The sequence below is a fragment of the Ciona intestinalis genome, chromosome 4 (assembly GCF_000224145.3).
Source record: "Ciona intestinalis chromosome 4, KH, whole genome shotgun sequence".
NCBI lineage: Eukaryota > Metazoa > Chordata > Ascidiacea > Phlebobranchia > Cionidae > Ciona > Ciona intestinalis.
Genome location: NC_020169.2, coordinates 3,856,717 through 3,869,125, shown reverse-complemented (window position 1 = coordinate 3,869,125; position 12,409 = coordinate 3,856,717). Strand labels below are relative to the sequence as shown.

Here is a 12,409-nt window from a genome sequence, read left to right as displayed (position 1 = left end):
CGCTCTTGGGCGGAGTTAGCGTGATCGTTTTCCTATGGGTGGAAGTGGGATATTTATTCACCTGTAGGTGTTCTTAGCAATGTGGGCATGGTGGGAGCTTCACTGCTTATATGGGTTGCCTGTGGGTTGATTGCTACATGTGGTAAGTAAGTGGTCAGAGTCCGACTCACAGTATATAGTAGGTGGGGGCATAGTAGGTGGATTAACAACTGTCTATGGAAGTCCTGGAGACCTCGTTTTATAATTATTTGATTTTTCTTTGTTTATTACCAAATAGGACGAAATATAATAAAAAAAATAAATTGAGAAAGAGTATCATCTTACCCAACCATATTATCTGCTTTTACCGAAGTAATTTGCGTTTTTTTGTTTTATTTTCAAACAGAATAAGAAACCGTTTTGACATTGCCATACAGAATTTTTACCTCTTGATTTTTTAAACATTATTACGTGGTTTTATTTCATTTTCCCGAGTTCGTTTTGAATTATACGCACCCTAATATGGGTTCGTATTACATTCATGCCCTAAATGTTGTTTAATTTCAGGTTCACTGACGTATGCTGAACTCGGTACGATGATCCCGCAGTCAGGAGCCGAGTATCCGTATTTAAAAGAAGCTTTTGGTCCGATACCAGCCTTTCTATTCGCATGGACCTCGTCTATAGTTCTTAAGCCATCGGCGGTGGCCATTATAGGTAAATTGGTCGGTGATTGCAAAAAAAATCAAAATATTGTAACTTTAAGTGAATATTATGAAAGAATGATACCGTTTTATCACCGTATGTTGGCGTAATCGAGAGTCGCTATAACTACTTCGTGACCGTTTTATTACGTATGTAACTTTGTTAGTGATTGTTTATTTTTTTTGTATTGCTGACAGTTGATTTAAGTTTTAAATCAATAAACGTAAGCATCTTGTATAAGGACACATATGCTTAATATCTTAGCAATAGCAGTGTCGAACATTGAGCAACGTATGGTTACAATACGATCGCCTAATAGATCACATTTAGGCATTTCTATCCATTTACAAGTTTTTGTTTTGTGTTCGTAGGAAATTTCACTCGCAAAACAGATTTCTAGTGACATATACCCAGTAAAGAAAGTTTGTCATATTTACCCGTTAACATTTTCATCGTGTTTTTCGACACAGGTTTAGTCTTCGGGGAATACTTGATCCGACCTTTCTTTGAAAATTGTCAGGATGTTCCATCTGATGCCGTCAAGTTAGCAGCCGCCACCTGTATTGGTAAGTTACTTCTGATCATCAAACCTTATTTAGGCTAATTATATAGTGGGGTGTGGGAAGATGGGATATCTTTTCATTCGATTTTCTCGTCCCAATTGGTAGTAAACAAAAAATATTCAAAGAATTATAAAACCGCATCCACACGATTCCGATGAACCGTTGTTAATTGTTTACAACACGATCAGAATGTTTGGATATTATGTGGTAAAGGTGTCCCATCTTACCCCACCCTACTATATATATTTATGTTTATGTATATACATGCATTTTTTACCCTACATATTTTTATATAGCTTTCGTTACTTGCATAAACTGCATCAGCGTGAAAGTTGCTGAACGAATTCAAATCTGTTTTACTATTGCCAAACTAACTGCCTTGTTGGTGATTATTGGAGCTGGATTTTACGCCTTATCTGCAGGTAAAACAAGCTTTGTTTAATATCTGGAAGTAACCAATAACCCATAGGAAGTCATACTGGTTTATTAATAAAAAGAAAATATGCAACTATTCTCCTTTTTCGTCCTTTTCGGTAGTAAAAATATAATTTACAGATTTAATTAACCGTTTAGCCCCGCGACTCTAAAATAGCGTAGTTCAAAACTCGACCGGGAAACACATAATTTAAGTGCACACGGTATCCAATTTTATCCCATAGTAGTATACGCAATACAATAATGATTAAAAACTACAAACACTTGCATTTATGCAACTACAGATCAGAAAATGTGTAACAAACTAATTTCTTAAAAAATGTTATTGTATTATTTATCTTAAGAAACTGCTAACGTTTTATTGATTTTCAGTTGCTTAATTGCTTATTTAAGTTACATTACGTTTCGCATTCATAGGGATGACCGAAAATCTGAACAACAGTTTCACTGGCGAAGTAAAATGGTCTACAGTTGGTACGTCATTCTACCAGGGGTTCTGGGCTTATGACGGATGGAATCAACTTAATTATATTACAGAGGAATTAAAGAATCCTTCAGTGTGAGCTGACTGTTGATAACTGATATAGAAACCTACCTTATTTGAGAGTATTAATGAAATGCGCATTAAGAAAAAAGATGTCATCCCTTCGTAATTTTTACGCGGTCTATTACGCGGTCTTTTTATAATGCCGGAGAGTCGGGGACAGTTCAATGTGCATTATTTTTAAACAAATGTGATGCCAATGATTACTGATTACAGCAGTGCAGCAACTGTCAGGATAGGCCTATGATGGGTTTGGCGCCTAGGATTTAGCTGCATCTTATCATGTATATTATAAAGAATGGTATTTTAACCTCATACAGGAACCTCCCCCGAGCTATTATGATCGGGATACCCCTTGTTATGCTGGTGTATGTCATGACGAACATCGCATATCTGGCTGGGCTTACGATGACCGAGATGATGGCATCACGTGCCGTCGCCGTGGTAACTATATGACGTCATACATTATGACATCATATTGAATGGAAAATTAAATTAAAACATTTCAGACTTTCGGTGTCAAACTGCTGGGAAGCATGGCATGGATTATTCCGCTAGGTGTCGCTATATCCACATTTGGCAGCATAAACGGGTACATTATAACTGGACCAAGGTATAATATTTGATATAAACTTTTTACATCTGGTTAAAGACGCGTAAAATTCGGCTTCGGTCAAACATGTGCTTCTATATGGGTAAAATGCGGCGATGCACGCAAAGGTATCTAGAAATTAGTTCATAAATGGCCTATTTTTACAGTCCATTTAAAATTGTGGTATATAGACAGAAATAGTTTTAAACCGATGCGTGTAAAAAATACTACCGCCGGTGAAAGTTGTTTATATTTACACAGAATAATCTACACGGCCGCAAGAAACGGTCACATGCCCGAAGTTCTAGCGATGGTTCACACGAAGAGACTTACACCGGTGCCTGCTGTCTTGTTTAACGTAAGTATTAAAACATTAACAAATCACTTACAATTTTAGCTTGATCCATGCTGGCTTACACATATGTATTGAGTGGACCACGTGTGACCATTTAATCATGTAAACCAAAGTCCCTAAAACTTTTTTATACAGTAGGGTAGAGGAAGATGGAACACCCTTCAATTCTATTTTCTCTTTCCATTTAGTAGTAAACAAAGAACATTCAAAAACTCATATAACCGTATTTTCATGACTTCCATAGGCCGTTGTTAATTGTTTAAAACACTATCAGAATATTTAGATAGTATGTTCTAAAGATGTCCCATCTTCCCCCACTCTATAAATAAATAAAAAAATATTTTTTTTAATTTAGCTGCTCACCTTTGCAGACCGCCATTGCACTTGCCGTTCTCATTCCAAATGACTTCGACTCTCTTGTGAATTATTTCTCGTTTAGTATGTGGATGTTTCACGGTGGTTCCGCACTTGCTTTACTTGTACTGAGGTGGAAACAACCGGAGCGAAAGCGACCTTATAAAGTAAGTTGGGCAACAGACTTTTTTTCTGTAACGTAAAGATAGGAAATCTTTAGCACATAATATTTAAATAACATGATCGTATATAAATTAACAACGGTCTATGGGAGTCGTGAGGATGCAGTTTTATAACTATTTAAATGTTTCTCGTTTACTACTAAAAGGTGTCCCATCTTCCCCTACCCTTTTTTCTTTATGGGTGACGTCATTTTGAAGTACCTGGAATTTAGGCCAGATTAAGCCCATTGCCCCAACTCCCGGAAAGCCCATTCAAGTCCTTCGTACGACCGCACTCATCCGAAGCGTATTTTTTGCACCGTTTCTTTTTTATTCTCGTGTGCTTACGAGTTACCACACTTTTTAACTTTGTGTTTGATTTTGTTTTTGATACTTCAGCGCCTATAGTTTCCATGGGACCTTGGATATAAGCTAGAGTTAACCTATGACCCGGATCAGTATGTATTATACATCAGTTACGCTTTACGTTTAATTTAACCAACGTATAAGTTGCGTGTTTTTTCATTACAGGTCCCCATCTTTATCCCTGTGATCGTTGTACTTGTTGCATTGTACCTTATCATCTACCCTATTGTTTCTCAGCCAGCTTGGGAATATCTATACGCAACTTTATTTATTGCCAGTGGAATTTTATTTTACGTTCCTTTCATACATTATGGAATCAACGCTACGTGTTTCAGTGAGTTATCTAAAAGAATTTGTAAAATTGCAGTCTGTTTTACCATTATACTTTAGTTAATGTGATACTGTGTGATAAGGTGGGATACTATTAGCACCCAGATATTATATTTCCCAATCGTGTTTTAACAGTTAACAACGTGTTTTAGAGTAGCGAGTCTACGGTTATATAACTATGTATGTATTACTTGTTTACTACCAAGTAAGGTGAAGATAAGAGAATGAGAGCCTTCCTTATTCCCGACCTAACAATAAATAAAAAATAAAGAACACATGTGTTTGCAAACACTAAATTATTTTTCACACAGGGCCAGCCACCGTGTTTCTACAGAAGTTGCTACAAGTTATTCAACCTGGAAATTACCCGAAAAACGCCTGAAGGATTCAGCTCGTACTTTCATATAGACTTACCGCCAGACGGCGTAAGAGCGCCCAAGTTCGCACTTCGCCTTCTCTCTATTTTCTTATTTGTGTTTTCACTAAATGAACCTTTCATTTACTCTTAACATTGCAATACTGAACCGATATCAAGTATTTATTACGTTAAGCTGGTACTCGTACACTTCCGTTTTAGGAAATTGATGCTCTATTTTAAATTAACCTAAAACTCTTAACACTATTACATTAACTTAAACTGTTATTACTTTATTCCTAATCTTTCGTTTCTCTTCAACCTACCTTTCTGTCTTGGTGGTACTGAGTAACTGAGCAAGATAATAATAAAACGTCTTGACTGCAGTCTGCTTGTTTTACTCGCCAATCAGCGTCCCTGCTTCAAGCGTGCATAGCAGGCGCCTAATCAGAGAAGCTTGCGATTTTTCTAGAATCTACTCAACTAAATTACACCGAATTCTGAGTAGTTTTTATTTTCGAAACTTCCAGCGCTTTGACACATATTTCAACACCAGCTTAATATATATATAAACGTATATACACTTACATATTACTGCAAACTTCGCATAGCTATTGAATAGGACATAATATATTCGTTAAACGTGAACGCTGTACACAAGTCACTCTGCGGGTTTAATAAACGTATTATTAGGAAAAAATATTAAAGAAATAAGAGGGAAAGTTAAACGGCCATTCTGCGTATGAAAAATATAGGTAATTTAATCTGAGGACTTTATCTTTTCAACGCAAATGGCAACTGCAGCGATGAAATGCTTTTGGCCATCTTCTCCAATTTCCTCAACCGGCCAACTGTATTGCGGAATGACGGCTTCTGATTTAAACCGGATTAAACCGGATTCGTACATTCTGTTCAATTGCTCGTCCACTCGCGCTCGAAAACTGTTGTTCCCGTCAGTTGCTCTGGTTGTGAAGTACAGAAGACCGCCACACTTGACAACACGTACCATATCCTATATAGGTAAGCACACAGTTAAACCACATACAACTACGTACATGTTTTATCGCATCCGTTTAGCAATACATTCTAAAATTCGAAATTTTCCCACAGGTTTTAGAACTGACTCCTAAAGTAATCACGGAGTCAAATCGTGCTAATCAAACAGTTTGATTAAACAATATGGGCCTGCCAACAACCGTATCTTTTTGATATAGATTTAGGCCATGGCGGTTTAGCATGGCTATGGAAAATTACCAGTAAAAGATTTTCGTGCAAAAGACTACTTACTGGGAGGCATTCAGGTTGTATGAGAGCAGGCACCATTGCACAGCAGCACACAACTACGTTATACGCGTTACTATCGTGAGGGAGCGGACTTTCAGTGGTCAGTAAATGACGAGTGAGGTTTCTGTAACAAAAACACACATTAGATGTTAAGAGAATGCGGGTTCGACAGTAAACAGTGTGAAGCGAAATACAAACATAAAGTGTCGCCGATCACAGCCTTTTTGATGATGTCAAACTAGTTATAAATTAAACGGCGACTTTATATATATTTACAATGTGGTAGAATGAACTTATCAAATAAAACGTGGCGTGAACTTTACCCTCAACACGCGTGAAAGCACATGTTATACCTGTACAGGTTCTTGCTCTGTGCTTTCTTTAACATTAAGCTGTTACCGTCCAGCGCATCAATCAAACCAGCGTACTGAATCTTCGATAGAGCAATCGCCATTTGCCCGGTACCTTAAAAATAACCAAAAGGCGTTAAAAGTTTACTGATAATATGATATGTAAGGATGAGGTAAAGTGGGACATTTTCGGTGTTTTTTTCACGTTCAATTTGGTGGTAAACAAAGAATATTTACAAGATTACATAACCGCCCGTAACTCTAAAAGAGCGTTGTTAATTGTTAAAAATACGATCCTGAAATACGGAAATGTGGTTCTAACAGTACCCCATCTTTTCCCACAGTACTATACTAGGTGAACTTCAGTTCAACGTTCATTTATAAACAACGCGTTTTATACAAGCGCTTCGCAACCATTAATAATTAAAAACAAGCCAGCAGTTTCAAATCCTCACCTGCTCCAATATCTAACACGGTGAACGACTTATCAGTCCAGTTACTTGGACTCAAGAAGCTGAACAACGATTCTGCCATGAAGTCAGGCACTTTGTAATCTAAATTCTAAAAAATATACAAAAAAAACAAACAAGTAAGAATGGCATAAAATTTAACCCAAAGGTATATATGCCTGGCAGAGAAAGCCGCCGCCCTCGAAATAAAGTACAGCCTTTTTGTACATGAGATTTCGAACCATTATGTCTACAATGCAGCACAAGTAATATTTCATTTAAATGTCATATTGAAACCGAGATTTCGTCCAACTATTTGAATTAAACTTTTGAGAAATTGTGGGGGTATTGAAATCGAAACTAACCTCGAGGTCTTGCTCGTAATGTTCAGACCAGTAGTCGTAATATTTCATCGTATGGTCGGCGTCGAAGTCACCTATGATGTTTTGGACTCTCTCAAGTGATTTCCTCGATGCGTCAGTGGATGGACGGCGCCATTTGTGGTCCGGGACAACTTCGGTCATTTTGTTTTTCCGTTAAAATTAAACAAAGCAAGTTAGTTTGATTTTCAATATCTGAAACGTAAATTAAACAAGCTTTTTAAAAGTGATGAATATTATAAATTATTTTGAACAGGATTATAATAGAGTCTCATTCAACCTCAAACAAACCCCACTTTCACGCAATGCTCGATGTAAGTTGCTTTCACACTTTGTGAAGTCGCTTCATTTTACCGAACTGGACAGCTTGTTGCCAGAGACTGAATTCTGGGTGCGTGCTACAGCCATTTTATAACATTTGCCGACAAGTGCCTCGCCTCAGAATGCCACTCGAGTTCCAATCAGCTTGTTTTATATTGCATCACGCCGTGCGTGAATGAATGAAGCAGTTCTTTTACTTAAAGTGACGCACCATAAATTTCCCTGAGTAATGAGCACGAGCCAAGCACGCTCTTTCCACTAAAGAAAAAAAGAAAAGGCGAGAGTCCATGCGTCAGCTAAAACGCAGCGAAACACGGTTGCCCAATCTTCTGTAATTTTCCAAGCGTCGTGACGTAAGTCGAGCCTGCCTGACATACAAGTTTGATACCACTGGAAAGGAACAAACAAACCGACGGAGAACTTTAAGATAGATCCAACATGTGTCAAACACCCCTGTCGTTTTCGAGTCAAAGCAAATGAGCATAGACTCGCGAGTGCACTGTTCGTGACCTAACGCTGAATCAATACATGCAACATATACAGATCGATTTTTGTTGCTCATGTTATGCTTTCTCTTTTTCTTAATATACAAACTTTCAGTTGAACAAGATTTAGGCGGTTTACATTCGATTTATAATAAAAATGAAGATAGCTTACTAAGTATATGGTATATTTTCACCACTGTCCCATATTTTTGCTATTGAAACATCACGAGGATTATATCTTAGTGAATATATTCTAATCTATAATTATTCTAACCATAAACTGTGTATTACCATATGTACTCGAACGGAAAACTACAGAAATATTTTGCCTTTCTGCTAATTCGGAAGCATATAGGCGACTGCTGTATGCACTGCTGCTGGCCGTGAACGCTATTGCATGGGAAACTAGATGATTCTGTCTAAATTCTAAAAGGTCGAGATTTCAAGGGAAACAATCGCTCGTGATTATGAATCGCAATTACCGGTCGCTAGAACAATATTGTACTGAGCAATGGTTTTGTGTAAACTGCTGCGATACCATTAAATTTCGTATCAGTTCGCCTCGCGTCGCATGTTTCTCAGGCGCATAAAACTATAATTCCAAACGAATACACATACGAAACGGAAATCTCGGATCTAACAGCGGTAAATTGTGTAATATCCGTGTTAGTCATTGTGTGCTTTAAATTCTTAGTATATTGATGTGAAAACACAAAAGGAGAATTAATTCAAAAAGTTTAATGGCACATTACAGCCTCAAAATATTTTTTTTAATTGTAAAGAACGTTTTAAATATGCACAGGAGACCAGACAGTATTACACACAAGTGACACGACCCTCCCTTTAATTTATTTTATATGATATATTTATTGTATTAGGGTGGGTTGGGGAAAGACGGGACAGGTCTAGTATATAATGTCCAAATATCCTGATTGTGTTTTGAACAGGAAAAAAACAAACAGTCTATGGAAGTCGTAAAATTAACAACGTTTCATGGTAGTCGTGAGAATGCAGTTTTATAAATCTTTGAATGTGCTTTTTTACGAGAAAATAAAATGAAAAGCGGCCCATCTTTCCCCACCCACTTTATTACAGAATTATATAAGTCAGATAATTAGCATAAATTACAGTACAATTTGCTGCAGCTATTTTAGTGCTACACAGCTGCTAAAATTTGCTGACGGGGCAATATTTCCACATGTGTCGTATGTAGCCTCATGTAAGTTCATCCGTTATTAATTAAGGTATATGGACTTACACGAGCAGTGTTTGGTTCCGAAAGACGACGTACAACACTTCATATTTGCTTTATCTGGCTATGAACCATCGTCCGTGTTGTTTCGCAAACACTTAATAATTTGTATCGGAAAGTTAAATAGTTACAGAACAAACACTGCTGCTGTAATGATCAGTGTTGGCCAAATAAAATCATGTAAGCAAATCATCTTCATTACCTTCAACGTGAGTTGTTTGTGTTTAATTATTGCCAATCTGGCGTAAGATAATTGCGCTTTGACATTGGTACAAATAAGCATTTTTTCTCGAATTTAGGTTTAGGGAAAAATGATGCAAAACCATAAAAAAATAGAATTAGAAGATTTAAAATTTTAGGCAAAAATTCTGTTTTATAAGAGTTATTCGGTAACACGCAAAGCAAACTACAAGAATAGAACATTTTCCTAAAACTCATGCAGGCAAATATGTAATTCAGGTAAATATTTTCTGGAACCCCCTGCTAAAAGCGGTTTTAACCGGTTAAGTCTTGCTAAAGTCGGCAATAACAAAATTGGTTTAATTGTTTTCGACGTAAAACAAGGGGTGGAACGACTGTTTTAACGAAAGGGGTCAAATCCTGCAAAGGAAAATGCAGATACTTCGAAAACAAAGTGTCGCTTATTTCAAATGTAAAAAACGTTTCGGAAATTTTAACTTAAAACATACGAATCATGATGTATATGAATTTTGTTCATTAAATTTTTCACAAAGTAACCCCTCACGTTACGTACACAGTAGCCTACAGAATCGGCTGATCGGTTTGTTAGTATTGCAGGGGTGTGAATAACTTTGTTTGTACAGAGAGGTGTTGCTTAGGGGAATGAACGAGAATGAACTGGAACTATATGCAGAGCAAGGTTCATTTAGAAGCACATTCCTAAAATAAATGATTTATTTTGTTATATTTTTACCATATATCATTATATAGTAGGGTGGGGTATCCAAATATCCTGATTGTGTTTTAAATAATTAATAACGATATATGTGTGTCGTCAGGATACGGTTTTATAATTCTTTGAATGTTCATTATTTACCACCAAATAGGAGAAGAAAAAAGTATGAAAAAGTGACCAATCTTCCTTCACCCAACTATAATATGAATGAGTATAGCAACTATTGTATATAAATGTTATGCAATTACAAACGGTAGAATAATCGAAGCGTGTTACACTTAAGTGACAAAGTTTGCACTAAAATATACATAAACAGAAACATTTATACAAGTCTTACGTCAAATAATATCTATTCCACAGGTTAAAAATAAAATTCAAGTTATTAAAAGATTTCTATGAGGCATTTACCAAAGATCGTCAGAGGGCGCTGTTAAACATTTTCTTTAGTGGATGAACAGCGACGTTTAGATGATTTGGGTGTAGAAAATGTTGGCCACGAGTGGGCGCAGTGCATGCTAAGTTTGGCGAAATATTGTTTCGTCAAATTAATATCTTCCAAAGTTTCAGTAATTCGCTTTAGCCACCCATTATCCACTCTGTGCATTCTATGCAAATATAAGTACATAATTATGCCTTTATAAAAAAAAGATTTTCATTTTAAAAAAACAAATAATTTTTATTATAAGAAAAGGTTTATTTTACCTAATCAATTTATTTTAACTATCACTTTTTCATGGTATATATTAAAATCTTAAGTACAATAGGATTTACAATAAAAAACATTGTAACATAATTAACGCTGTATTTAAAAAACAACTAAGCGTAAAATTTCAAAATTAAAACTAAGCGCCCATGTTAGAAAACGCATTAACATAAAAAAATAAATAACATAATATACACATGGTAATAATACAAAAATAAAACACTATAACAAATATATTTTCGCACTAGTAAATGGCAACAAATAAAAAAAAACTCACCAAAATTTTACGTAACAGTTTGGTATTCATACCAATTAGGGCGGAGTTCATAACGAGAACTAAATCGGGAAATTCAAATAAAATCAGAAAATATTTTTGTTGCGAAAAAAAAAACTGAAACGACGAACACCTGTACGCGTACAGCCTTAGACTGAGAAGGCCGAAATAATGATCGCGAAGGCTTATATACCACAGGACATAGACTCGCACCAGACTACTGTGTATTTAAGCAAACAAAACTGCCTTCGGAATACCTGGCTCATAACTTACCGGGTTCTGGTTTTAAATGATAGTTGTTTTAGAAGCTTTATTTTTCAAAAAGTGTGATTTCGTAAAACAAAACTTTTAATTACCGAAAAAATGTATTTGGACAAAAGAAAATAAGTAAATTTATTGCTGTCGCGTCAAATAAATTTCAGTAACGTACAACTTAAAAGATAACTATCAAATGCAATGTTAATTAGAAAATTCCAGTAAAAAATAACTCATTCAATTTGACCAGATTTCTTAACCCTTAAGGAGAATAAGCGCAAAAGTTATTTAGAACCAACAGACTGCAATATTTACTATCTCTGGAACAAGCAATGACTTCATTGATCTAATACTTTACAACTCTTAGATGCAGTATGAGTATATCATAGTAGAATTCATCCATGCTATAATATACGTATGATTAATGCTGCAATTTTTGGGCGGTAACGGCCGCTGTCCCGAGCGCCACATTACACGTTTGTTTCATACGGTCAAAGAAATGACAGGTTGCGCGGTTTTCCCCTGTTCGCCCCAATAACCAGTACGACAACGATAACACAAATATAACGAGCGTGAACGTAAAATCACACCAGAACATGGCGTATATATCCCTCTTCCGCTTGATGGCGCACAAGACACACAAGTCTTGGTAAGGAAGCTGGCATCTAAAAGAAAATTTCATAAGGCATAAACGAAGTAAAAAGTACCCACATTTTAAACGGAGGTTTGAATAATAATTATATTGTTTACAGGCGATTTTGTTTACACCGTGCCAGAGGCAAGATTCGTAATACAACTTTATTACTTATATAGTAGGGTGGGAGAAGATGTGACACCCTTTAGTTAGCACATACCATTCAAAAATCCTGATCGTGTTTTAAACAATTTCAAACGGTCTATAGGAGTCGTGAGAAAACGGTTTTTATAATTCTTTGAATGTTCTTTGTTTTCTATACCAAATAGGGTTCTTGGCTATATCCCCCCAGGCGTTTTCCCATCGG

The 12,409-nt window shown here is 36.2% G+C and overlaps 4 protein-coding genes across 5 annotated transcripts in view; 1 reads left to right on the top strand and 3 right to left on the bottom strand.

The window, feature by feature from the left end:
- Positions 1-3,710, bottom strand: part of fli/erg4 (transcription factor protein) — a gene marked incomplete in the record, with an annotated part of 4,890 nt that extends 1,180 nt beyond the window's left edge. Inside the window, 4 exon segments of the mRNA NM_001078237.2 lie at positions 571-575; positions 577-583; positions 1,108-1,242; positions 3,537-3,710. Of these exon segments, the coding sequence (NP_001071705.2) occupies positions 571-575; positions 577-583 (12 nt within the window).
- On the top strand, positions 1-5,125 carry LOC100179719 (b(0,+)-type amino acid transporter 1-like). The gene is made up of 11 exons (XM_009860035.1): positions 1-142; positions 547-696; positions 1,155-1,250; positions 1,544-1,669; positions 2,100-2,241; positions 2,547-2,670; positions 2,736-2,839; positions 3,080-3,176; positions 3,545-3,694; positions 4,220-4,388; positions 4,696-5,125. Exons 1-11 carry the CDS (start codon positions 88-90, stop codon positions 4,764-4,766), a joined length of 1,284 nt encoding a protein of 427 aa, XP_009858337.1. The 5' UTR covers positions 1-87; the 3' UTR covers positions 4,767-5,125.
- A 105-nt stretch (positions 5,126-5,230) lies between these two features.
- The window catches only part of LOC100177375, a 9,304-nt gene continuing 2,125 nt past the window's right edge, over positions 5,231-12,409 (bottom strand). Inside the window, exons 4-8 of the mRNA XM_018811595.2 lie at positions 7,188-7,397; positions 6,829-6,934; positions 6,377-6,488; positions 6,027-6,147; positions 5,231-5,751 (exon numbers count right to left, since the gene is read on the bottom strand). Coding sequence (XP_018667140.1) covers positions 5,500-5,751; positions 6,027-6,147; positions 6,377-6,488; positions 6,829-6,934; positions 7,188-7,346 — 750 coding nt within the window. The 5' untranslated portion in view covers positions 7,347-7,397 and the 3' untranslated portion in view covers positions 5,231-5,499. The remainder of the gene's footprint in view (positions 5,752-6,026; positions 6,148-6,376; positions 6,489-6,828; positions 6,935-7,187; positions 7,398-12,409) is intronic.
- Positions 9,782-12,409, bottom strand: part of LOC100186235 — a 12,812-nt gene continuing 10,184 nt past the window's right edge. The window contains exons 9-10 of one of the 2 annotated variants that reach the window (XM_018811593.2): positions 10,585-10,781; positions 9,782-10,160 (exon numbers count right to left, since the gene is read on the bottom strand). In XM_018811593.2, coding sequence (XP_018667138.1) covers positions 10,607-10,781 — 175 coding nt within the window. In that variant the 3' untranslated portion in view covers positions 9,782-10,160; positions 10,585-10,606. Of the gene's footprint in view, positions 10,161-10,584; positions 10,782-11,483; positions 12,074-12,409 lie in introns of those variants that run through there. The other variant, XM_002119251.4, reaches the window with a different exon arrangement.